The 27,073-nt window shown below is 38.5% G+C and overlaps 1 protein-coding gene across 6 annotated transcripts in view; it reads right to left on the reverse strand.

Annotated features, from left to right (window-relative positions):
- Nucleotides 1-245: 245 nt before the first annotated feature.
- TEAD2 (TEA domain transcription factor 2) overlaps nucleotides 246-27,073 on the reverse strand; it is a 120,150-nt gene continuing 93,322 nt past the window's right edge. For 5 of the 6 annotated variants that reach the window (XM_077456993.1, XM_077456989.1, XM_077456992.1 and 2 more), the window contains exons 5-12: nucleotides 20,959-21,093; nucleotides 19,266-19,324; nucleotides 16,354-16,418; nucleotides 9,679-9,812; nucleotides 6,572-6,766; nucleotides 5,556-5,696; nucleotides 4,635-4,787; nucleotides 246-2,749 (exon numbers count right to left, since the gene is read on the reverse strand). In XM_077456993.1, coding sequence (XP_077313119.1) covers nucleotides 2,636-2,749; nucleotides 4,635-4,787; nucleotides 5,556-5,696; nucleotides 6,572-6,766; nucleotides 9,679-9,812; nucleotides 16,354-16,418; nucleotides 19,266-19,324; nucleotides 20,959-21,093 — 996 coding nt within the window. In that variant the 3' untranslated portion in view covers nucleotides 246-2,635. The remainder of the gene's footprint in view (nucleotides 2,750-4,634; nucleotides 4,788-5,555; nucleotides 5,697-6,571; nucleotides 6,767-9,678; nucleotides 9,813-16,353; nucleotides 16,419-19,265; nucleotides 19,325-20,958; nucleotides 21,094-27,073) is intronic. The other variant, XM_077456995.1, reaches the window with a different exon arrangement.

Here is a 27,073-nt window from a genome sequence, read left to right on the forward strand (position 1 = left end):
ATATTTTTTTTTTCCTAGCAAGTATGTCCTGTTGAAATAATTTAGAATGATACACTGAAGGCTTTTCAATGCAGTTATAGTATTAGCACATATACAGGTCAAATCGAATGTTATGGCAAAGCATTGACACTTTATATATGTATTTATTAATGTTGCCTCTCTATACAGAATCTTTTTTTGTCTTGCTTTATATTATGTTTCTACTAAAGTCTGAGGGAAATGCAAAAGAAGAAACATTAAATGGATTAGCTTGTGTTTTCTTTTATTAAAACCTGTATCTGATAGTTAAAACTTTAAGTTCCAAATAGAAGATTCAACAGAATGTTACACAAGCCAGTCTATTAGGACAAATCTATGTCATTGATAAAAAAAATAATTTAAATACCCTTTTTATGCAGTGCTTATTCCACACTTCTGTCTAGCTCCACACACTTCCATAATCCCTAAAAACGCATATTGTATAATAAAATTTCCTGTAATCTGGGCACTTGACTTTATTTTGATAAATACGGGCTTCTGATGAAAATATGACCTATATAATAAGAATGAATATGGCACACTGTAATTAGTGCACAAAATGGAGGTTGCAAGCTATGCAATCCTATAAATTAAGAGTAGGTTGGTTGTATCTGGGGACCAAAAGATTTCACTGGAGAGAAGATCAGTAGATAACCATAGCCGGTATATCTTTGGTTTGATAGATCTGGCATTTAGGAGCTATGCTCGTTTTAAGGCACCCATAAACTACAGATGACAATTAGACAACAATACAAATTTGAGAACATGTTTTAGTGTTATGATGCTGAATGATATGAACGCCAAGAACAAATTGCCACAAAACTCCAGCAAGATTGGTCCAGATTATAATTTAGGCGTCCCAGGTCTGCTGCCGAATTGTCCTTTAACCTTTGATATGGCAAGTGCTGGACAACAGACCTGGCCTGTTTATGGGTACCTTTGGCACTCTTTTCGAACCACAAAATAACAAGTGACTTAAAGATGGCGATATCTACCTTCTATGCATTAAAAATGAGTCCATACATATGACAGTAGTGGCTTACATCACACGTTCACAGAAGCTTTGGGGATCATAGTACTCCTAAACTCTACAAAGTGGATAAATAAATGCCCTGTGTACAGTTTGCAGAGATGAGTAACACACATTCCATATTGCATCATTATCAAATCACATGAAATGCTGATACACCTCCAACTTTACCACCATAAAAAAGACAAATCAGCACACTGCAGTGTAAAGGACCAATCTTCCCCATGCTCAAAAAAGAAAAAAAAATCTGGCCTTTTTTTTTTCTTTTTAGGAGGAAGGGCAAGGCATGCAGATTGTGGGCTGCCAGTTAAGTACGTTATTTTCATAACAATATCAAATCTACCCAGGAAAAAAAAAATCTTGGTTTTCAATACAAAAAAATATGTATTTTTCACTCAAATTTTAGGCACTGAATTTGTGACACAAGAGGGTGAGAGTCACTATACATGCCTTCTAAGAGTCCTGCTTTACAAAAGTCCAGCTGGTCAACACCAAAAGTCTTTAGCATTTTTCTTCATGACACGTCTGTTTGTTTGCGCTCAGGTTAACTTGTTAGAAGTGCCACCATGACACTTGTTGGAAGCGCCCACTTTAATAAAAATAAAAATTTGAACTTCTATTGGTCTTTCATTCATACTCAAAACAGTCAAGGACCAGATGTCAATATTCACTTTGGCCATTCACCAAAATTCTACATTTTTTTGGCAAGAAGGAAAATGGCTTAACTAATCATGATTGAATCACATTATATACCACCTTCTGAATTCCCATAAAAACTTCACAAGTCCATATTGAAGATTAAATGCATCAGCATTCTTTAAAACTTTCATACATTGAAGACCAAAAAGGTGCATTTAACCCACACAGTAGAATTTGCTTTCTGCTACTCCCTGATATGTTAAATAGGATCTCTTAGTTCTATGAGCTGGCCACACGCAACATGAGGTTGAACCGTGAACCAGATTAAAATACTGTGCAAGCTATTAACAAAAAAAAAAAAAAAACACATTAGTGGGCTATTATGGTGGATATAGCTACAAAGTTTCGACCACGGAAAGTGCAGGAGTTACATTTCAGTGGGGTCCAAGAAGCTAAAAAAAAAAAAAAGTGAGACAAGGAGTGTTAATACAAATCTCCTATCCCACTGAATCCTCCACAGCCTTCTCCAAAAATGGCGCCGTACCATGAACTGATGCACTTGGCAGCAACATATGTAAAAAATAACATTTAAAATAAAACAAAACACCTTATGACAGTTGCGGCTTCTACATGGTTTTCCAGGTTCGGAAACTGTTTCACACACAAACATATTTATATTTATATATATATATAGATATTTATATATATTCCTTTTGGCTCAAAACATAAAACACAGAAGGTTCTGTTAGGGTGAGGTCTTTGTGGTTTCATGGCCCTTCCCCCTCATGTCCATGCTTCTTCCATTTAAGGGTTCCATCCCTGTTTCCCCCTAGTCTCTTCATCTTGGAAAAGGTTTGAGAGGCTCAAAGAGAATGTGAGATGCCTCTGAGACTGCCAAAGACAGCCAAGTCCCACATGGCTGAGTCATAAGGAAGGGTTGTCTATAGCTCAGTCTTTCACCAGCCTGTAGATGTGATGCTGAGCGCCATGTTCACTGGTAGACACTTCAAATACGTAGGCTATGCAGAGGAGCAATTCTTGAGTATCCCGATTTGTAACCACCTGAGTAGAATAGGAAAAAACAATTAAATATTTTTATTATGTTAAAAAATGCATATTAAAAAAAGTCTTCAGCAAATGTGTTCAAGAACAGTTTGTAACATAAGCCTGGTGGCTCCCGAAATAAACCAGTCACACTAGCAGCATTGGCATGGAAATTGTGATCTGAGGTCTGTGTTCTTACCTACTTGGGTAGTCATGAGTGTGGGAGGGCATTTCGGTAGACAGTGAACATACCCCAACTATTACTTAAAAAATCATCATAATGTAACTAGCATGAGTTCTGGCAGTTGTCTTGATATCCGATTCCTGTAATTCTATGTACATAAAGATGCAGACTATAAGAGGTAGTCCATTAAGTTGTACTACAGACTTAAAGTGGATGTAAACCCACTCTCATCCTTTCTAAACTACTGCAATATTGGTTATCTAGAAGGATATACATGCCTCCTGCATGTATACTTATCTGTCAAATGTCTCCCCTCTGTCTGCTAGGAGACCCGAAAAACTGCAGATGTTGTGGGTGGGTCTGTTTTCCAGGGCTCAGTGGGTGGAGTCGTGATGTCAGTAGTCTCCCCGCCCACCTCTACACTCCCCTTATCAACATGCATTTCTCCTGTGTATTTTTTACACTGAACTTCTGCTATGATCACTAACATCCAGTCAAAACCCAGAAAAGTCCCCACATGACTTCATCATGCCAAATTATGCTGAAGTGTGGAACAGCCAATCCTTGCAGAGCAGCAGAAGAAAGGATTGGAAGAGAAATAGAAAATAATGCATGTCTCTTAGGCTAGTGCATGAGATCTATAAATCACATGTTACTCACAGCAAGGAGGAGGATTTGACAAAGTTTTTCTCAGTTTGTCAAAATGTATCTCACTGAACAATAAAAGTGGATTGCTCAGAGCTGGATTAACTCCTTGCGGCAAGACTGGGCTCAAATGATAGGAAATATTATACTCTACATTATGACATAAAAAAAATATTATTTGGGTTTACGAATAAGCAAGTTTGTGTGTGTAATGTACTAAGACAGTATTTGATGATCCTGGCTCATTTATAGACCTAAATTATTAAAAAAGACTATTACTGTCTTCTTGGTTCTTCTGGCAGTCCCCATTACTTTCTTCTTGCTCAGGGTGCCTCCTAGCAAGCCAGGTGCTAAGAAGGCACCCAAGCATGCATGCTCTTGAGCCAGGCTGTACACATCCAGAGACACACAGCGTTGGTAAGCCACAACCTCGCGCTGCAGCCGAGTGCTGGAGCGATGATAGGAGCGAGGTAGATATTTAAGGGTAGGGGGAGAGGCTAGGGGGCTAAGGATCTTTGTCATTCAAACCTGTGGATGTTTGCTTGCTGACTCTAATATTACAAAGGGCTGTCAGTCGCTGAACATGCTTACAGGAGATGAAAACAAGGGTGACAAAGCCTGCTACTTACTGTCCAATTAACAATCAGGTAGTGTAAAGCCTAGTACACACTAGTAGATTTTTTTTTTTGTACAACCCAGTAGGGTTGAACGAAAAAAACAACAACTGACAGCTCAGAACTCAGGAGGAGACTATCCGGCGTTAGTACATCTTTCCAGCTGTGCTATTGTGTTCTGACAGGGGGATGCATATGTATATTTAGCTGCTTGCTTGGATTTCAATAAAAAAACTATTTAGAAAACTGCATGGAAATTTCTGTAAATTGCATTTATACGGATGACATGGACACATCTCTGTATTGTATTTTTGTTAATGCACAGCCAACAAAAAAAATACACTGTTTGTACCCTATGCTGCTATGCATCTTAAACACTCAGTTGCCATGTGCCAAGAATGATGGAATTGGCCTATTAATGAAGGACAGTACAAAAAACAGTACAAAAAACATTTTTTACCTGTAGTATAGTAAAGTTTTCTAACACACTGTTCATCATATATTTTTCTGGAAGCTGCTTTAATTTGTGGATAAAATTGATGAGATATTCACACATGGGTGAGCGATGAATGCGATAAAGAAAACGTCCATTTTCAAACCGAGCATACTCTGTCTGTGGGTGAGAAAGAATGGGGATATCAGGATTAACCCACTTACAAACATTTACTTCTGATTTTTATTGAAGGGGATTCTCAGGAAAATTGGATAATCTGTTTAGGACATTTTTGTCCAACATCATGTTAATTTTGGGATCATGGGTCTATAATTGTAGGTAGCATCTGCTGGTAGTGGCACAATCTTTAAACAAACTGGTTATAGAACAAAACTGATTAATAATCAAGTCTAGAAGGTGCCAGCACTAAACCTATGGGCAAAGAAACAGAGGCATGCACTTTTTGGGAAACCACCATAGCAGCAGGTGAGAGCTCCTCATTCCCTAAAGCAATGGGATTATTTACAGGTCAACAGATGTACCCAAATTGCATTGTGGCAAGCTCACCCTGCACACTGATGAGAGTTATAGATAAAATAGTACATATAAGCACTTTTTGCTATGAAGGACTTGTTTTAAAAATCACTTTAAAATGATTTCCAAACTAAACCATGAAGTCTATTTTTTTTAATAGTTATTTTGCTATTAAAAAGTGGTGTTTCCCATCACTGCTAAAAGCAGAAGGTGATCATCACACAGAGCAGAAAATTTGTCTGCGAATGGCGGGGATACAAAGCTCACATTTAAAAGGGACATCTCTCCGATGTTTTTGATGCAGAGCAACATCCTTTGAAACCGGCATCCTATTGCCAGTTGCACCCATGTCAGAAACATGTTTTCATTTGTAAGTTCAGGTCACTATTAATTCAGAAGACAATAGTTACTCACCTCTACTTTTTCTACTACTTGCTTTCCAAAGGAGCAGACTTTGGAGGAACAGGTGATGGTCATATTTTCTGGGCTCTCATACTGGCTGCTTACACCATAAAATATGCCTGGCTCATCCTGAATGCTGGTATTGAGGTCAGCCTGTTAACGAAATATTGCAGAAATAAATAGGAGTGAAAACACAACTTTACAAAATGGTATTTGCATAAAGGTGTCTGACTTATTGAAATCTGGTAAAGAGCCATCCTGCTTTTTAGCAGATGCATGGGGATATCAAGAATCCTAATGGCACCCCTACACACTGAAAAGCTCACCACACAGCATTATGCAGTTTCTTGGCAGCTGCAGTTTTGGAAAGGACGCGGGGACTTTTTCCCTGCAATTTCCATATGCAGCCAATACTAAAGAATCGGTTGGCATGCCTGCACAAATGTGGCCGCAGGGAAACTGGAATACGGTAATGTGAATTTAGGCTTAAGTATGGTAGACAAGCTTTCTACAAAAAAGGAGAGGAGATGAAACAGGAAAACAAATGAAAATAAACTAATCTGATGGCTGAATATGAGAACACAGTGGGGTTGATTTACTAAAACTAGTGCAGCTTTACACAGAAACAAATCTGCTTCCAGGTTTTCTTTTTTTTTCAAAACAATTGAACAAGCTAAAGTTAGAAGCAGATCGGTTACCATGCACAGCTACACCAGATTTTCCACTAAGTTTTAGTAGATCAACCCCAAAGTATATTTATGCAATATGAAAACCTAAATTGAATAGTCATACACAGCCCAATCTTCTAAAATGTTCCATGTGTGTATGATTGATAAAGGCATGACTTATTGAACAATCATTGTCACCACTCTAAAAACTGCATTGTGTTATTTTCTCTATTCAACTGAGAAGCAAATAGGGCCTAGCAGTTCTTCCCTATTCATACAAATCATTATAAAATAAAGACTTTCAGTTTAACCTGTTGGGAGCAATTACAATTATTTAACCAAACAACTGAGATCTCCTACCCAGAACTTGACCAAAAAGAAGGCATTGGGTGGCCCTTTCTCGTATAGCTCTTTAAGTCCTCCTTTCTTTTCAGGAAACTTGTCATAAATCTGACGCACATCCACAGACTCCAGTAATGCATCGCTATAGGAGGGATTCGACTGGCTGATATGTACATACAGATGCTTGTTGTACTGTGGAGAAAAATGTACAAACTATAGCTCAAGATGATTTACCTGTATATAGGTTACTGGCGTGAGAACAAATAAATACTATATACAGTTGTGCTCAAAAGTTTGCATACCCTGGCAGAAACCGTGAAATGTTGGAATATTGGAAACATTACTGATCATGGCAAAAAATTCTCTTTTATTTAACCACTTAAGGACCAGAAGGATTTGCCCCCTTAATGACCAGGCCATGTTTTGCAATATGGCACTGGGTCGCTTTAACTGACAATTGCGCAGTCATGCAATGCTGTACCCAAACAAAATTGACGGCCTTTTTTTTCTTACATATACAGCTTGCTTTTGGTGGTATTTGAACACCTCTGTGATTTTTTATTTTGTGCGTTTTAAACAAAAAACGGAGCAACAATTAGTTACTAGACCTACTGAATCCTACCAATACAGGCTTGGTCACGGATGTAGAAATACGGGGCAATTTAGTAAACAACAATCACAGGTCAATTCGTTTCAGCATAAATCACACAAATAGGAAACATAAGGGGACTACAAAGACAAATACATTTCAAAAGAGCCAACTTCCAGAAATGATGCTCCTTGCTTGAAAATACTAAATGGGATAAAATCCTAGGAACAAAGAACACAGAAGAAAAATTGGTGTGCTTTAGGAACATATTAAGGGTATTATCTAGTGCATCCCAAAGGGTAATACATTTACAAGAGTTAATAAAAGTCCTGTGTGGCTTAACACCAATGTAAAAATTCATATAAAAGCAAAGGAGGAGGCCTTCAAAAAATACAAGGCTGAGGGTTCATCAACAGCATTCCAACTGTACAAAGAACGCAATAAGAAATGTAAGGGTGTAATCAGGGCGGATAAGATAAGAACACGAAAGGCACATAGCGGAGAAGAGTGAGTAAAACAAATCCTAAGAAAATCTTAAAGTACATAAATAGTAAAAGAGGGAGGACAGATCATATTGGCCTCATAAAGAATGATGAAGGGAATCTGGTCACCAAGGATGGCGATATGGTGATGGTTTTGAATGTATTCTTCTCCTCAGTCTTCACGAGGGAAAGCGGGATTTCAGTAACCAAAACTGTGTTTATCCCCTTGACGCATCACAGGAAGCATCCTCATGGTTAGAGGATAAAATTAGAAACAGACTTGAAAAAACAGTCTGCTGACTTGTATGGTACCAGCTGTTTGGAGAAAAGCCAATGTAGCACCAATCTTTAAAAAAGAACCCAGATATATCCCTGGGAAATACAGACAAGTTAGTCTAACATCAATAGTATGCAAGCTTTTGGAAGGGATAAGGGACTATATACAAGATTTTAGTAATGAAAACGGTATCATTAGCAGTAATCGACATGGATTCACGAAAAATCGTTCTTGCCACACAAATCTATCAACCTTCTATGAGCAGCTGAGCTGCCATCTAGATGAAGGAAGGCCCATAGATGTAGTGTATCTGAGTAAAGAGAAGGGCAAACAGTTGTGAGGACAGATTACAAGCACTGAACTTATTCTCTCTGGAGAAGAGGCACTTGAGAGGGGATATGATTTCAATGTACAAATACCGTTCTGGTGACCCCACAATTGGGGTAAAACTTTTCAGCGAAAGGGCATTTAAAAAGACTCGTGGCCATTCACTTAAATTAGAGAAAAGGCAATTTAACCTGAAACTGCATAGAGGGCTCTTTACGGTAAGAGCAGTAAGAATGTGGAATTCTCTTCCACAAGCAGTGGTTTTAGCAGGGAGCACAGATAAATTTCAAAAAACTATTAGATAGGCACCTAAATGACCACAACATACAGGGATATACAATGTAATATTTGACATAAAAGCGCACAGACAGGTTGGACTTGTGTCTTTTTTCAACCTTACCAACTATGTAACTATGACAATTTTGAAAAAAATAAAAATAAATTATATATATATATATATATATATATATATATATATATATATATATATACACATACATACACATACATACATACACACACACATACATTTTACTTTTTGCTATAATAAATATCCCCCAAAATGTTTTCATCAGTTTAGGCCAATATATATTCTTCTACATATTTTTGGTAAAAAAAATAAAATAAAAAAAAAATTGCAATAAGCGTATATTGATTGGTTTGCGCAAAAGTTATAGCGTTTACAAAATACGGATAGATTTATGGCATTTTTATTATTTTCTTCTTTTATTTTTACTAGTAATGGTGGTGGTCTGCAATTTTTAGCAGGACTGCGACATATCGGCAGACAGATCGGACACCTGACACTTTTTGGGACCATTGACATTTATACAGCGATTAGAATCATAAAATGAGAATCACAATTTTTTTTGCTTGGAATAAAGATCACGATTCTCGGAGTAACATCATCTTTCACATTATATTGGGCTCATTTTACTATTATTAAAAAAAACAAAAAAATGAACTATATTTTTCCCCAAAAAATTGTGTTTGAAAGACTGCTGAGCAAATACAGTGTGACATACAGTAAAATATTGCAATGATGCAATTTTTTTTTCTAGGGTCTCTGCTAAAATAATATTTTATATTATATATATATTTTTTAATTATGTTTGGGGCTGTGTTGTTTTGTAGCTAAAAATACTGATTTTAACTTCTAAGCAACAAGTGTCAGAAAAAGGCTTAGTCTTTAAGTGGTTTTCAGCGCTGAGCCATGTTGATAAATATTGCCGGCTATTTTTTTTTTTTTTTTTTTTTTTACAGCTTTCAGCAGGGAACTGCTCTGCACTTGTTACATGAATCGTGGAAATGCTGGATTAAGATTGTGTGAGGGGTTGAATCGAGATTGCGATGTATTAATGATTAATCGTGCAGATATACTGCCAGGGTATGCAAACTTTTCAGCACAACTGTATGTACAGATCAGAATTGTACTATGGATTGTACTTACTGCATCAGGTTCTCCTTGCTGTTCCATAAAGGCCATGAATTCCACTAGACGCAGCTTAGGCGTGCCAATAGAGCGGCCTTGCCATGCAGGCCCTGTAGGTACCGGAGACAGACTGGCAGGACTGGCATTATAACCTTAACAGTCAAAGAAAACTCAAGTTAAAAGGAAATGCTAAATACACAAAAGTAATGTAGGCATAAGATGAGACAATACCTTATAGAAACATAGAAAAGTGACAGCAGAAAAAGACTGGAGTAGTCTATCGAGTCTGCCCATTTTTAATTTTTGTCTTGTTTTTGTTTTCGTTAACTGTATTGCCTGACTATAGTTCTATGTTTGAAGCCATTTACTGTCAACTGTCTCACTACCTCTGCTAGGAGTTTGTTCCAAGCATCAATTACCCTTTCAGTAAAATAACACTTTCTAAGATTTGTTCTGAACTTTCCTCCAGTTAGTTTGAGGTCATGTCTCTGTTTCTTGATTTTGGTTTCCTACGGAAAAAACTGCCCTCCTGAACCTTATTCATCCCCTTGATGTATTCAACAACTTCAATACTGGGCACTTTCACCCCCTTCCTGCCCAGGCCAATTTTCAGCGCTGTCACATTTTGAATGACAATTGCGCAATCATGCGACACTGTACCCAAATTAAATTTCTATCAATTTAACCAAAAATAGCTTTCTTTTGGTGGTATTTAATCACCACAGGCAAAGACCGATAAAAAAAAAAGTTTCTTAGTTTTGGTTACAAATTTTGTAAATAGGTAATTTTTGCCCTTCACTCATGTGCACTGATGGGCACCAATGAGGTGGCACTGAAGGGCACTGATGAAGAGGCACTAATATGCAGCACTTCTAGCCACTGATAGGTGGCAATGATGAGCAGGCGCTGATTGCATTCACTAATGAGCTTTGTTGGTGCCCTTATGATCAGTGCCCTGATTATCTGTACAGGTCTTCCCTGTGAGAAATTGCCACTGATCGGCACGCCTCACACTCTGTCGGTGTGAGGAGAGGAAATCTGGTAACATCATTGGCTCTTTACCGAGATTGGAAATGCGCTATGTCCAAGGGACACAGCGCGCTGTCGATCACTGCACTGTGTGCCCCCCGCAGGTGCGCCGAGCGTGGGGCAACATCGTATGATATCATCCCAAAGCATCAGAGCCACCCCACCACAATTTGTCTATACGGCAGGTGGGAGGTGGTTAAAGATTTCCATCATGTCTTCCCTTTCCCTTCTTTCCTCCAGATTGTATATAAGTTACAAAAGTTACATAGTAGGTAAGGCTGAAAAAAGACAATAGTCCATCCAGTTCAACCTGTGTTGGTGTACGTGTGTCAGTGATTACGATTGCTCATACACCTGTATGTTCTTTAACCACTTAACAACCCGCCCATAGCTGATTAACTCTGAGAGGCCGTTAACTAACGGCTTCCCAGAATTCCTCTCTCACGCGCCCCCTGGGGCACGCACTCGAGAGCATCCACGGCCGTTTACCACGTGATTGCTCCGTCAAATGACAGAGCGATCACTTGTAAACAAACCGGCGTCATAACATGATCAGTACAGCGGAGGGGGAAGAGATGTGGCTGCATCTGCAGTGCCCACATCGCTGCTCACCAAAATTTAACCCCTCAATTCCCTGCCAATACTCTGCAATACCCTGCCAATACTCTGCAATACCCAATACCCTGTAAAGAGGACCTGTCATGCCTATTCCTATTACAAGGGATGTTTACATTCCTTGTAATAGGAATAAAAGTGATCCAAAAAATTATTTTTGGGGAAAAAAAATGTCAAACTAAAATAAAGTAAAACGAACAATAAAAAAGAAATTTTTTTTTAAAGCGCCCCTGTCCCCATGTGCTCTCATGCAGAAGCGAATGCATACGTAAGTCCCGCCCACATATGAAAACGGTGTTCAAACCACACATGTGAGGTATCACTGCGAACATTAGAGCGAGAGCAATAATTTTAGCCCTAGACCTTCTCTGTAACTCAAAACAAAAAATTTAAGCGGCACCTATGAGGATTTTTAAGTAGCGACGTTTGGCGCCATTCCACGAGCGTGTGCAATTTTGAAGGGTGACATGTTAGGTATCTATTTACTCAGCGTAACTTCATCTTTCACATTATGCAAAAACATTGGAATAACTTTTTTTTTTAAAACGCATTCGAAAAATCGAATAAAAAGCAACGACCACCATTGTATTCTCTAGGGTCTTTGCTAAAAAAACAAATATAATGTTTTTGGGTTCCATGTAATTTTCTAAATGATGATTTTTACATGTAGGGGAGAAATGTCAGAATTGGCCTGGGTGCTCCAGAAAGCCTGATGGTGCTCCCTGCATGTTGGGCCTCTGTATGTGGCCACGCTGTGTAAAAGTCTCACACATGTGGTATCGCCATACTCGGGAGTAATAGCAGAATGTGTTTTGGGGTGTAATTTGTGGTATGCATATGCTGTGTGCGAGAATAACCTGATATGACAATTTTGTGAAAAAAAAAAAGGAAAAAAAAAAAAATCTCGATTTGCAAAGAATTGTAGGAAAAAATGACAACTTCAAAAACCTCACCATGTCTCTTACTAAATACCTTGGAATGTCTTCTTTCCAAAAAGGTGTCATTTGGGGGGTATTTGTACTTTTCTGGCATGTTAGGGTCTCAAGAAATGAGATAGGCCGCCAGTCCTTCAGGTGTGATCAATTTTCAGATATTGGCACCATAGCTTGTGGACTCTATGACTTTCACAAAGACCAAATAATATCCACCAATTTGTACTTATTTTTACCAAAGATATGTAGTAGTATAAATTTTGGCCAAAATTTATGAAGAAAAATTACTAATCTGCTAAATTTTTTTAACAGAAACGAAGAAAAATTCATTTTTTTAACCAAATTTTCTGTCTTTTTTCTTTTATAGCACAAAAAGTTAAAAACGCAGCGGTGATTAAATACCACCAAAAGAAAGATCTAGTGAAAAAAAGGACAAAAATTTCATATGGGTACAGTGTTGCATGACTGAGTAATTGTCATTCAAAATGTGAGACCATCGAAAGTTGAAAATTGGTCTGGTTATTAAGGGTGTTTAAGTGCCCAGTGGTCAAGTGGTTAAGTGGTTAAGATATACATCCAAGAGTCTTGTAAAAATATCCGTACTCCCCACAGCCACCACCAATCGAGAGTCCTTATTGCCCCGACGGTAAAAAATATATATAACCTGCGCAGCTTAAGGTTAAACCGCTTCTTCTCCAGTCTCATTGTGTGACCCTGTGTCCTCTTACACTTCCTGAGACTACATAGCTTTCCTATGCTGGTATCCCCATTAAGGTATTTGTAGATCGACATTTCCCCTCTCAAGCGTCGCTTCTCTAGCAAGAATAAATGTAGTGATTGCAGTCGTTCCTCGTAATTCAGGTCCTTTCATTTTGTTGCCCTTCTTTGGACTCTTTCCAGCTCCAGCACATCCCTTCTGAGGACTGGTGACCAGAACTAGACAGAATATTCCAGATGTGGCCTAACCAGAATTTTAAAAAGTGGCAGTGATTTTTTGGATGCATTCTAATATTCGGCCGGCTTTGGTAGCTGCAGCTTGCATGCTATTGCTCAATCTGTCATCTACTAGGACCACCAGATCCTTCTCCATTCCCACAGAGGTTCTCTTCCTAGAGAGTAGTTTGCATTTATGTTTTTTGCCCCCAAGTGCATTACTTTACATTTCTCCACATTAAAACTCATTTACCATTTGTCATGAATAAATTGAATTGAATTGGTCCCAGGACAGAACCTTGGGGTACCCTACTCGCACTCCTAACCAGTCTGAGTACGTTATTTACCACCACCCTTTGGACACTTTCCTGTAACCAGCACAAACCTTAGGCTACATGCCCACGTTTTTACAGCCGCTTTTAGGAGCATTTTTTTACAGCTTAAAACGCCTCTCCATGTTAGCCTATGGCCTCATGCCCACCATGACATTTCTGAGCTGTAAGTGGCATAGGTGTTTTTTAAGTTCCAAAAAAAAAAACAAACCCAGGACCAGTGCGTTCTGAAATTCCAGCGCTATAACTGTAAAAACGCCAGACTCCGGTAAAAGACATGCTGGTAGGTTAATTGGCTTCTGTCCAAAAATTGGCCCTAGTATATGAAAGGGGACCTTGGATTGTGGGCTCCTTGAGGGTGTAGGGACCAATGTGAGTGTGCAATGTTACAGGGATAGGGACAATTGTAGACACTCACTCAGGTTGAACTGGATGGACTGGTGTCTTTATTCAACCTTACTATGTAACTATGTGTTAAACGCAATTTAACGAGGCTTAATGCTGTATACACAGCGTTATGCCCCGTCCAGCGTTTCTCTGTCTCTATTCAAAATCAATGATTCCCTATGGGAGCCCATTGATTTGAATAGAAGTCGCACCAGAGGTCGGATCAAGATTATCTGATTGCAGTACGACTTGTGCTGAGAATCTTGAAGGAGAACACTGCCAAAATTTTGCATGATGCCCCCCCCCCCCCCCCCCCGAGATCCATACCAGACCTTAATCAAGCACACAGCCCAGAAGGTCAGAAAAGGGGGGGGCAAGCAAGTGCCCCCTCTCCTGGACCATACCAGGCCACGTGCTCTCAACATGGGGGGTTGGTGCTTTGGGGCAGAGAGGGCCTATGCCCCTCGCTCATCCCCCCTTTCCTGATCTGCTGGGCTGCGTGCTTGGATAAGGGTCTGGTGTGGATCTTGGGGGGAACCTCACGCAAAATTTTGTCGGGGTTCTCCTTCAAGATTCTCAGCACAGGTCACACTGCAAGTCGGATCATTTTGGTCTCCCTTCTGTTGCGACTTCTATTCAAATCAATGGGCTCCCATAGGGCACTATTGATTTTGAATACAGACAGAGAAATGCAGCTGTAAAGCTAGCGTGGCTATACATGCATTGACGCCAATGCAAACTGCAAAAAAAAAAAAGGGGGGGTTTTAATGCCTTTTTCCTGGCGTCAGAACTAGCTTTCCAGCTCGTTTTTTAAAATGTCCGTGGGCATGTAGCCTCATGGTCCATGCCTGCAGACCTCAGCTTGTAAATTAAGTGTTTAGGAGGAACAGTATCAAGTGCTTTTGCAATATCCAAATGCACTAAGTCCACAGGCCTCCCCCTATATAGATGGCAGCTCACTTCCTCGTAGATTGGTCTGGCAGGAATGACCTTTCAGAAACTCATGCTTTTATTACTACTAATATTATTTTCCTCAGTAAATTTTTGTATATAGTCCATCATCCCCTCCAATAAATTACCTACATATTGATGTTAGGCTGAATGGCCTGTATTTTCAGGGATTTGTCTCTTCCTTTTTTGAATATTGGTTCCATTTTTTTTCCAATCAGCTGGTACCAATCCTATCAGTAAGCTGTCCGCAAAGATTAGGAACAATGCTCTGGCTATAACCTGACTGAGTTCTGAGGACTCTCAGGTGTAAGCCATCTGGTCCTGGTAATTTGAGAATTTATTTGGCGATTCTGAAGTTGCTCTCGATAGGTTTTATCCCTCGACCTTTTACCATTTTTTTAACCGGTCTCTGGACTTCTATTTTATCAATACCTTTGTGTAAGTGAGGTCTCCAGAACTAAACACAGTATTCCAAATGAGGTCACACCAAAGATCTATATAGGGGAATCAGAACCTCCGTCCTCCTGCTGGTGATCCCTTCAGTGATACATCCTAGAAATCTACATAGGTTTTAGGTAACCAATGCAATACAATGTGTATCTAATCTAATGTGTGAAGTTAGATACAATGATTGATAACTAATAATTAGATAATTAATAAACACTATGCGCCGCTTTACAAGTATTGCGTTATATTTCACAATTGTTTTTGTGTTAAAATGCTTCATTTGCAATAATAAATAAGATGATGAAGTAGAAACAGTATTTTTCCAGAGGATATGAACATTTATTATTGAAGGTACTATTAGCCATAAATTGGTATTTTATTTATGTACTGTTATTTTAGATCCATTTGGAATAGATTGGCTTTCTGCCTTTTGCTATAAGTTCCTCATGGAAATGCACTGTTAAACCCAGCCAGCAAAACCTATGTGGGAACTGACTTTTGCATGTGGAATAATGCAAAAAAAAAGAAAAAAAAAAAAAAAAAGAAAATCAATATTATAAAATGAATGCGGTAAATTCAGCCAGCCAATCTATGTCATGACATTTTTTATTTTCCAAACAGGATTGCTTTATTGGAAAAATATAAAAACAATACAATACATTCACCAAAGAAAAAAAACAACAACTATTTGGCATGGCAAGGTAGAATCATGACAAAGAGAATCGGTAGGATGTGCTTACATTTTTTGTGAATTAAAAATAAAATGATTTTCGAAAGTCATAAATAAATATATGATAATGAGCATTCCACATGCGTTATGCTTTTGTGAACAAACTAATATATCGATCGTATTTTATCATATTCAATCTATCGTATTCTATCTCTAATCTATGATTACCACGTGCAAACCATTATCCTAAATACAATACAAAATATTTTTATATTTGTAGCCATAGGAGGAAACAAGGAAAACAAAAAAAGGTCAAAATGAAAAGAATGAAAACAGAAAGAGATATTGGGAAGATGTAAAGCTGTCACAACTTAAAAGGCAGAAAAAAAATCTGTACCTGGTACAGCAGGAGGGGGGGCAGCGGGCTGCAGGGGGTATGGAGGCTGGGAAAACGGCTTAACACTAAAGAAAATAATACAAATGATAAAATAAATACAAGTAAATAAATAAAATTGAAACCCATTCACCTTTGAAGCCCTTTTCTGTCCCATGAAGCATTGCAAGTAAAAGAAAAAAAATCACAGAAAGAAAGATTGATAAACAGTAGCATACATGTAGCAAACTTGGGTGTAAAACAGAAGTGTCATTAGACTCATCTTTACTGTTGTAATTTATACAATTGTTTGACCAAATTTTTTACATCCAGAATTACCAACATGATTATAGCTAACCCAGTATTTTTGAAAAGTATAAACTAGCAAGTTTTGAGGGAACTTCAGCTAGTATTGTGGGACAGAGGTCCACACACTATAATTATACCTTTCAAAAAAAAAATTAAAAAAAAATTGAGGGGTGTTATCAGGCTATAACTTTGATTTGTCCAACTGACCTGAGCAGACTTCATTTATTTCTAAAACGTCAGTCTGCCTTGGGACCCAAAAGCCCTCTAAAAATCAGAACTGGCTGGAAATATGCACAGCAATGTTCCTATTCATAGAAAGGATTGGCTGATCATACAAATATATAGGAGGTAGCTAGGCTTCTGAGTCACAGGAAACTAGTGTACAGCTGTAAAGGCCAAGTTCACCTTTTTTCTAAATTCCAGCTCCCCTACGTACCAATAGAGCATTAATGTACTTTTTTTGCAAATGTATCAAAGCTTTCCATAAAATCTACAGAGGCATACCATACTGTCCTCCATCCATGATTCCAAATGTATCTATTACTTCTGTCTTGCGTCCTTACAGACTGTAGGTCATGACACAGGAAGGAGTTGACCAGCTGACCTCATTAGCACACATCCTGCATCATCCTCCCTCCCACTCCCAGGTGCACATTTTTTAAATGAAATGCAATCAGTGATCACCCTTCTCACTAAATACACAATCAGATTGTATAGTGTATGACCATCTTTATACAAGTACATAGAAGGGAGTGGACAGAAACACTCAGCTGTCAACCCCCGTTCACATCTCTGCATAGCGAACTCGCATTCCCACATGCATTTTTTTTTAGCGAGGTGATGAGGCATTTGAGTATTTTCACTCATCACACAATGGCACAATGGGCAGACCATCCACCTGAACTGACTGCCCTACACACAGAGATCGCCCCAAAGAAGCTTCAGAACTTTTTTTTAGAGCAGAGCTTAGTGCAGCGCATTTATGAAATGCACAGATGCGAATGAAGCCTCATTGTTCTTGTGTTAGCTAACCAATTTCACTATACAAGTTCCCATAAAATATACAATCCGATTGTACAATCTTCTTTAGATTTACCAAATGTATATAATAGGAGGAAACGCCTATCTAGTCAATCACTCCATATTCAATCAGGCAGGGCCTTGCACTACATAATTGATGGCAGATCTAAAGGAGATTGTTCAATCAGATTTTATAGTGTATGGCCACCTTTAAACACCTAAGATTACTAGCTGCGCTTTCAGTGCTATTAATTGGTAACAGCACCCCAAACACAGAAGCAAACACACATTTTGCTATGTGAAAAAACAAGGGGCAAATGCTGCAAACGCACAGTATAAAACACGCAACCAGCAAAACGCCAACATGTCCCATGAGCCACATATAGCACAGCCCATTAAAATCAGAAGGCTGCTCTATGCGTCTCACAGGAAAAACGAGACACAAAATGTTCGCTCCCACTATGGTAGATGTGAATGGGTCCTGAAAGTGAAATTGGTGCGATAACACAAGAATGAAGAGGTTCCATTAACATCTATGCGCTTCATTTCAGAAATGCGATGCACCAAAAATTGCAGTAAAAAACACACCAAGCTCTGCTAAAAAAAAAAAAAAAAAAAGTTCTGAAGCTTCTTTGGGGCGATTGCTATGTGTAGGGCAGCACATTCAGGTGGATGGGCTGCCCTATGTGTGATGAGTGAAAATACTCCAAAGCACCTCCCCACCTCACAAAAAAAAAAAAAAAAACCAAGCATGTGGGAATGTAATTTCTCACTATGCAGAGATGTGGGTTTTGACAATTGAGTGTTTGTCCACTCCCTTTTATGCACTTTTATAAAGATGGCCATACACTACGCAATCTGATTGTATATTGTGTATTTAGCAAGAAGGATGATCACTGATTAATTGCCTTTCATTTAAAAAACCTGCAGCTGGGAGTGGGAGGGAGGATGATGCAGGGTGTGTGTTAATGAGGTCAGCTGGTCAACTCCTTCCTGTATCATGACCTACAGTATGTAAGGACGCAATACAGAAGCAATAGATACCTTACTGTCCTCCATCTATGATTCCAAACGCAAGTGTCTGTAGATTTTATAGAAAGCTTTGATATTTTTGCAAAAAAAGTACATGAATGCTATATTGGTGCATAGGGGAGCTGGAATTTAGAAAAAAAAAAAAAAAAAAGGATGAACTTAGCCTTTAACTTTAAAATTGCAATAAAGCCTACATTCCTAACACATGCTGGTAGGTTAATTGGCTCCTGTCTAAACTGGCTGTATGAATATGAGTTAGGGAACTAAGCAGATCGTAAGCTTCTTGAAGGCAGGGACTGAGGTCAATACACTAATTACTAATATATATATATATATATATATATATATATATATATATATATATATATAAATTGCTGTGTAAATTGAAAGAACTATATAAAGTATCTGTAATAAATAAATAAAAATAAAACAGTTATTCTCAATGCATGTTTTAAAAGTCTTATAGAAAAACATGTTATAAGAATGCATTGCCAGGAAGAAAATATGTTTTGTACAGAATGTGACATTATTATCAGAGAGATTAATGACAAAATGTGTAAGTGGGCAGTACTTACTCTTGTGTCGGCCGGGGCGGGCCAGCTCCTCCAGGCCAGAACTGGAAAAATTCTGGAGACTAGAGGAAAAAAAAAAAAAAAAGGATTTATCATATCTACACTTTGTTTGCAACAAATTTGATATCTGTGTTCAAAGTAATAAAAGAAAGAATTAGAATAAATTTGATTGATAAAATGCATTTGCAGAATTTACTATAAAAGCTGTGCTTGAAGACTTGGGGTTGATTTACTAAAGGCAAATAGGCTGTTCACTTTGCATCAAAATGTTCACGTTAAAAAGGTTATGTAGCCTTGGCTTTGTGGATGTAGTGAAAATTTAACTTTGCAAAAAATACTTAAAGGCCACTTTCACATGGGCGGACCGTATGTCAGTTTTTTCATCCATCCGTTTTCAGATAAAAAACGGACATGCATGAATCTCTATGGGATAGCGGATGTCAGCAGATGAATATCCACTGACATCAGTCTCTGCTGTGCTCCGTTTCTGATGACGAAGGAAAACCCCACTTTTCCATCTGTCTGCAGATCGGATCAGATGAAAACGAACTCTACGGTCCGACTTCATCCGATCCCCCATAGAGGAGAGCGGCGCTCTGACAGACCTGTCATCTGCCTGCTCCGTGGGGATCGACAGAGCGATCCTCCACTGAGCAAGGTGGAGCCCCAAGTCACATGCACAGGAAAAAAGCTGAATTTTTGCTTGCACATGATTGAATGATGGGAGGTTAGCAAAGCTTCACCTCATTCATGGAGCTTGAGAGAAAATTCCCTTACAAAATTAACAGCCTATTTGCCTTTAGTAAGTTAGTAAGTCAACCCCTATATCTCCCATGAGGTAAGTAAGACTTTCTGCTGTGTCCCTGCAGCTTCACAAGGGAACAGAATAAAAACCATAGGCATATAAGGAATATAAGGAAACCAGCCTCTAAAGTTGGTAATAGATGGATTTTTATTTAATTTTTTTGATCATCCAGCTGACTGATGGAAGAAAAACAAACAAAAACAAAACAAAAAAAGCACACAACGATCTGATGCCTATTGTCAGAATACACCGATACACCTAATGCTGCAGTCGATAGGCTGTCTGCGCTCATCAAATGAAAATATACCAACAGTCCCCAACCAGCAAATATCAATCCATTTATGGCCAGCTTTACCAGCACTAAAACATTTTTCTAAATTCTACACTGCCGTAGCACTATGTGTACTGCAAACGAATGCATTTTTAAGGCCACTGCCTTAGGGGTTAAAATGGTGCTTTGGACTTTCTATTGCTCAGTCTCTTGCACCAGGGGACAAAAAAAAAAAAAAACAGCATGTCAGATGACTTAAATGACTGGACCATCCAGCTAAGAGTCTGTTTTGTGCTAAATTTAACGCAAGCTGCAATGTTTGCTAGGAGGATGCAGCAGTCCTTGTTCTCCTTAATGTATCCCTAAAGGCAAAACGTTTTTTCTTTCCATTTTGCAGAGAGTGGCAAGGCCTCATGTACACTGCTGCTGGTAAACGGACGTTCAGAGGCAGTTGGTTGCTTTTTTCAGCTGCTCCTGAACTCATCCAATGTTATCTTATGTGTACATGTACACAGGTTCGTTTAATGTCATTTTTAGGCATTTGAGTTTAGGGGCCTTTTTTGAAAAGCAAAAAAATTTACAACAAACAACCCACCCAATAAACTATGGCGATTACTTACCCCTGCATTGGGAGGGAATGGGGACTGTGATATACTGGGTACTCCTAGCTTATTCTGAATGGATGTCGCAGAAATAAGTTGTGCTGAAGACATGGCTGCCATACTCTGTAGAGCTTTATCTTTTGCTACCTGATCCTGAAACATGAGCACAAAAACATCATAAGTATGAACAAACAACCATACTAAGGGATAAAACAGTTTTACAACCTTGCTACGACTACAAACTAAAGCCATTATAATACATATACTGTAGACATGTGCAGGTCGTTTCATTCTCAATTAATATTTGGACAATTTTTTTCTTATTCAGATATTTCCAAATACACAAATTACAGTCTAAAAACTGTTTCCCGAATGCTCCGAATAACGAAACGAAATTCTTCTGAATTTTCAAAATTCAAATTGAAATTCGAATCCAATTTTACACTGATTTCCATTCAAATTTTAACTGTAAAAATATTTCTGAAAATCAAAGACTGTGTGTTTTATTAGAGTACAATTTCCAAATAATGCTGTTTTTGTTAAGGCAAAGGTGATTTAAAGAGTTATTGTAATCATTTGATGATTTTTTTTTTTTTTTTTTTTGTTTACTTTGTCGCATTCAAATCCAAAAAAATAACATATTTGTTTTGACCCATTTAAAATGTAACGATTTGAACTTTTTGATTTGAAAAAAATAAAATAAAAAAACATTTGAAAAATTAGAAAAGACAAAACTAATCCCGAATACAAATTGAACGAATTAACCAAAGTTAACAAAACAAAATAACTAGGTTAAGGAATCTAAATGAAATGAAAACAATGTTGTCTTTATTTTATCAACATGAACAAAAGGGCATTGGTGGGCAAACTTATTAATGTTATGGTTAAAAAAAAAATATTATATATATATCTCCGAATAATTAACAGAACCTGAAAACAGAATATAAAAAAAGAAAAAAAGAAAATCATGCTAACATACTGTAACAGGATTTTGCCTATTTACAATAATGTAGAAACACATTTAAAAATGTTAGCAAACACAAAATGAATTACAATTATTGCATTTTTAGTTCACCTTCTTCCTTATTTCATCTTGGGCAACATTTTTGGCAATCATAAATAATGAGTCTCCAGAAAATATAAGAAGCCACCAGTGAATTTAATCCAACAGTGTCCACACAAAATGGGGATAGCAGTTTTGGACAAGATGGATTTTAAGGGCTTATGATTTATGGACTCAAATATCTAAAACACTGTATATTGAGTTCTCTCAAAAGGTAGCCGTCTATGTTTTAGCAATCAGCCGTGACACGGTCGGAGAATCTGTCGGAATGAGTCTTATCGGACCGTGTCATCAGATAATCCGACTGTGTGTGGTATGCATCGGACTGATTCCATCCAAATCTCCGTCCGACCCAATTTTCCAACACGTTGGAAATATTTCCCGACCAACTGGGCCGGACGGACCTAATCCGATCATGTGTAGAGCATTTTCATTGGACCAAGTGCCACGCATGCTCAGATCAAATTCCTACATCAAAGCTATTGGCTACTAGCCTGAATGTAGTCCCATCGTAACGAAATTACGTCATCACGTTCTGAAAGATCGGATTTTTCGCCAACTTGGCCCAACCGTGTGTATGCAACAGTTTCGGACTAAATCCGACGGGCAAAATCCGACGGATTTGGTTGGCAAAATCTCCGACCGTGTGTACGTGGGCTAAGATTTTGTGCATCTCTGCCTAAGCTAATTTTTGTAGTTTATCCTGGGGTGTTTACATAAGGGAGCCACATCCAGAAACATGAAATACTGGTATGTCTTTAAACCTATGGCTTCTTTACATATCAAAGTGTTGACCTGTGTGCAGTTTCCTCAAAATGAACTTGGGCTTTTGCCCGATCACCAAGCACCAGTGCTGTCATATGAGAGAAGGGGGAGTGAGTTAAATGCCCCCCCCCCATACTCAGAAAGGGGGCATTTGCACCTTATAGTTGAACAGTAGGCCAAGTTCCAAAGGGAATAAGTGGGCAGCGGTTACGTAAACCTGCCACTTTAAAAAAAAAAGGGACATTACACTTGAAAAAAAAGTGTTTGAAAAAAACAAAGCTACCAAATTTCCAAAATGCCATTTTTTAACCAATTCATCAAAAAAAAAAAAAAAAAAAAAGAAAGAAAAAGAATACTGCATAAATATTAATAAATTCATTCAATGTGTTTTTTTTTTTTTTGAGGAAGTGGTCTGTTTAGGCAACCAACAGAATTTATCAAAATGCAATTCAAGTATCCCACTTCCCATATGAGAATGTTTATCCAACCACAAGAATGTCACTTTGATTTTGACTACTATTAGAACTACTTTGCTATATAAAAAATTGGTTGTAGGAGAGGAAAAGGCCAAACGCATGCCGTCTTGTGTCTAACCAGCACAATGAAAATACAATAGAAATCTGTCTGGTTGCTGCAGGCAACCTTTTATCCTAAATATTTAGAACTCTGACCATTATGCCGGCCTTTTTGTTGGCAGTCAGATTTTTGGAAAGAAAAACAAAAAAACAAAAACGCTGGGTTACAAGTAATTAAATCTCAAGAGGTGTATGCCACCTCCTGGATATCTGCCTGGTATGTATGCTTTATTTAAAGCATTTATTACCCCAACACTTCATATTCTTGATTTGTGCCTAATGTACTATGTACTTGTATGAGAAAGTATCCTGTTCTTTATGAATTGCTTCCTTTATGTGAAATCCCTGGTGAGCCTGCTAGATTTTCTATTAAAAACTGACCACACTAAGCAGGAAAGCACACAGTGGTTAGTTCTCTAGCTATGCTGGGAACTCCATGTACTTTCCTCCAATGATCACAATTGTCCTGATATGCCCCCACTGCACAGTCATTCACTGGAAAGCTCAGTGTGCTACTGCTTCCCCTCTCCCAGCCCTTATGCAGCTGAGAACAGAGGTAATGCGATCACGGACATGCCCCTGCTGCACAGTCATTCACTGGGAAGCTCAGTGTTCTGCTGCTTCTCCTCCCCCAGCCCTTATGCAGCTGAGAACAGAGGGAATGCGATCACTGGAAAAGGGGGGAAAAAAAAGGTATTCATTATGTTTGTTTATATCTATACATAAATGTTTTGCCTTTCATTTATATTTTAAATTGAATGGGTTGTTTTACAAGATGATCGTTTACAATCACTTTAAGCAATGACAGTATATCTTTTGTTAAACTTCTGGTGTTCTTACATAGCAGCTGTCCTGTTATTTACCTGCTGCTCATCTCCCCTGGTCTAGTCACAGAATGCTTGGCAAAATACAATGTGATCAGTAAATGGACAGGGTAGAGGGGGGCGGACAGGGTGGCTGCAGAGTAGGAGAGCCACAAGTCTGCTATCTGGGAACCAGATTTATAGCAAAAGCTACACTATTGGTGCTCAATAAAAGTTAAATTGTAAAGAGAAGGTAGCGACATGGGAGGAAGTGTACATCTCCTGAGATTTAATTATTTGTAAACCAGCAGGAGTCCTTTTTAAATTAGCCAACAGACTAGAAACAAATAACATTATTGTAATTTCTTCCCATTTAAAGCAGTTGTATGCTCGCAAAAAAAAAAAAAATCCTACAAGGCAAAGGCATAATGAGCTAGTATGCACCTCATATTAGCTCATTACGAAATACCTTAGAACGAAGGCATTGCCTCCTGGTCACCGCTGAGGGAGCTGACATCTTCCCTCTGCATTTCTTAGGGATTTGCTGCTCCGGCGCTGTGAGTGTCCGGAGCCGCAATGACGTCACTCCCGCACAGGAGTCTGGCCTGATCTGCCAGACCTTCAGAGAGCATGCACTGCTGACGTCAGCGGTTGCATGCAAAGTGAATATTTCCTAAACAGTACAGGTTTAGGACATATTAATTTTCCCTACAGGTAAGCCTGATTATAGCTTAACTGTAGGTAAAAATGTGAAATACAACCACTTTAACACATATATCTCAGCTTATTTTAGAAGGCAGTTTCAAATGCACTGGCCAGGTAACTCATAGCAACCCCATACATATTTTTCTGATCTCACAGTGTATTTGTATAGTGTGAACATAAGCTGTAAAATATACGTGTCATCAGTCCCCTCTCCTAAAATTAGCTCACATTCTGAAGTCCCTAACACAGTTATACACACACACACACACACACACACACACACACACACACGTTATACACTCCAGGGACAGTTTGCTTAGAAGCCAGCATATTTAAGTAGTATGACTTTAAGGCTGCTATGTAACCAGCCTCTTCTTTAATCATATATGACACTGCAAATTCTACCCACTGCTGGCATTTTAAAAATAAGGCATAAAAGCCAAAGGGCAGATAATGCCATCCTCTCTCCCTTATAAACAGGTATCTTAGCATTTGGCAACACTCTGGAAAAATGTGTTTATGGCACCAAGAGCCACACATCCACGTCTTGCACGGGCTTCCAATATTGAAAGCCAACACAATGCTTGGGCATCATATAAAATAGCAAAACTTCAACTCTGCAAACTACAGGATGATATGCTACTGCTCGGGCTCCTACAAATTGTCTAGTATGGAAGAACCTGAGAATGTGTTGCCCAATGCTCATTCATGTACAAGTGGTCTACAGCATTCTGAGTTCTATAGGAGGTGCCAGGTCAGATTCGATGAGGAGGTTTGAAGAAGAAGAGGGCATTATATTTTACTTGTTACCCAAAATCCCAAGAGAAACTCCATCTGGAGTACGCTGGGGTCTGAAAGTTTCTAGCTGAAAAAGTGCTGCCCAATGCTCATCCATGCACAGACAAATGGTTTACAGGCCTCTGCGTTCTAAAGGAGGTGCCATATCCGATTCGTCAAGAAGTTTTGAAAAAAAGAGCATCATGTTCTCTTCACTCCTTACCCAACAATCCTAGGAGAAACTTGGGGTCTGAAATTTTCTGTCTGAAATGTAAAAATAAACTGACAACTCATAAACTTGAGCTTAAGAAATAAGTAATGAGAACTAAAAAACATCTCACATGTCCACCACTCAGGGCAGATTAAGATTTGTGACATGCACTAAATGAACTGGAAGAAAGAATTTTAGCTTTAAAAAATGTCCCTTCAGTATTTATACAACTTCTTTGCTACTTTTCTCGCTTTCTCCTAACTTACTTTGACATCACTCAGTCTGCACTAGCCAAGTCAGAATGCTTCTGGCAGTAACAGGACACATTTCTCAAACTGACACTTTTTAGAAGGAAACAAGAAATTAAAAAAAAAAAAAATAAAAAAAAAAAAAAGGACGTCCATCACCTTAAGCTCAATGAATACACAGCTATTTTCCTTTGAGGTGTACTGCTGTTCAAGTACATTTTAGTTATGTGGGAAAGATTGTGCTCTACTATTAGCTTTTAATGCACAGTTATGCTTAAAGGATAATTTCACCCAAGGCTGAAAGGCGTTATGGCATAACACAATGACTTCCTTATCTCTGAGCCTCCAGCATTAACTGCTGAAGGAGAGGAGTTGTTACATCTTTGTAGTGGCGCCCAAAAGGTGGGAAAGCCTGTATTATGCCTACAGGCACAGCTGACTCTTATGCAAGATTCAATGACGATCTTCTTAAGCTTAAAGCGTAACTGTAACCATTATTTTCAAGTTAGAAAAGCTCTACCACATAATTGAAGTTCTCACAAAGTTCTAAACCTCAAAGTCTAAGTCTACAAGCCTAGTTTTCCTTGCAATCCTATGCCGATTTCACTGTGGCCTTGTCTCTGGTAGCCAGAAGCACATTTGATGCTGTTAGTGAACCTCTCCTGGGAATTAAGGCCTTCCTATAACAATCCCAGTCATGCTCACTGCTTCAGATGCCCTCAGCAATTCTGAGTGACTCGATAGTCATGTGACTAGAAGGCTTGGAGTACTTCCTGCAAGGACACTGCATACCAGACACTTTTTTTTTGGGAGAACACAGAGGTGGATTACTACATAACTCTGACATTGCAAATTCCTTCCCTCTGCATAGCTTAGATGCCAGGAATCTGATGCAAGTATATTTGTGAGTAACTGAAAATGAAATATACAGGATGTGCTGCATTTCAAAGCACATAAACCTCTCAAGTGTTAGTAATAAGAGAGCT

The sequence above is a fragment of the Lithobates pipiens genome, unplaced genomic scaffold, assembly GCF_037356315.1.
Source record: "Lithobates pipiens isolate NorthernLeopardFrog02 unplaced genomic scaffold, aLitPip1_a1.2 Scaffold_27, whole genome shotgun sequence".
In the NCBI taxonomy this organism is placed as follows: domain Eukaryota; kingdom Metazoa; phylum Chordata; class Amphibia; order Anura; family Ranidae; genus Lithobates; species Lithobates pipiens.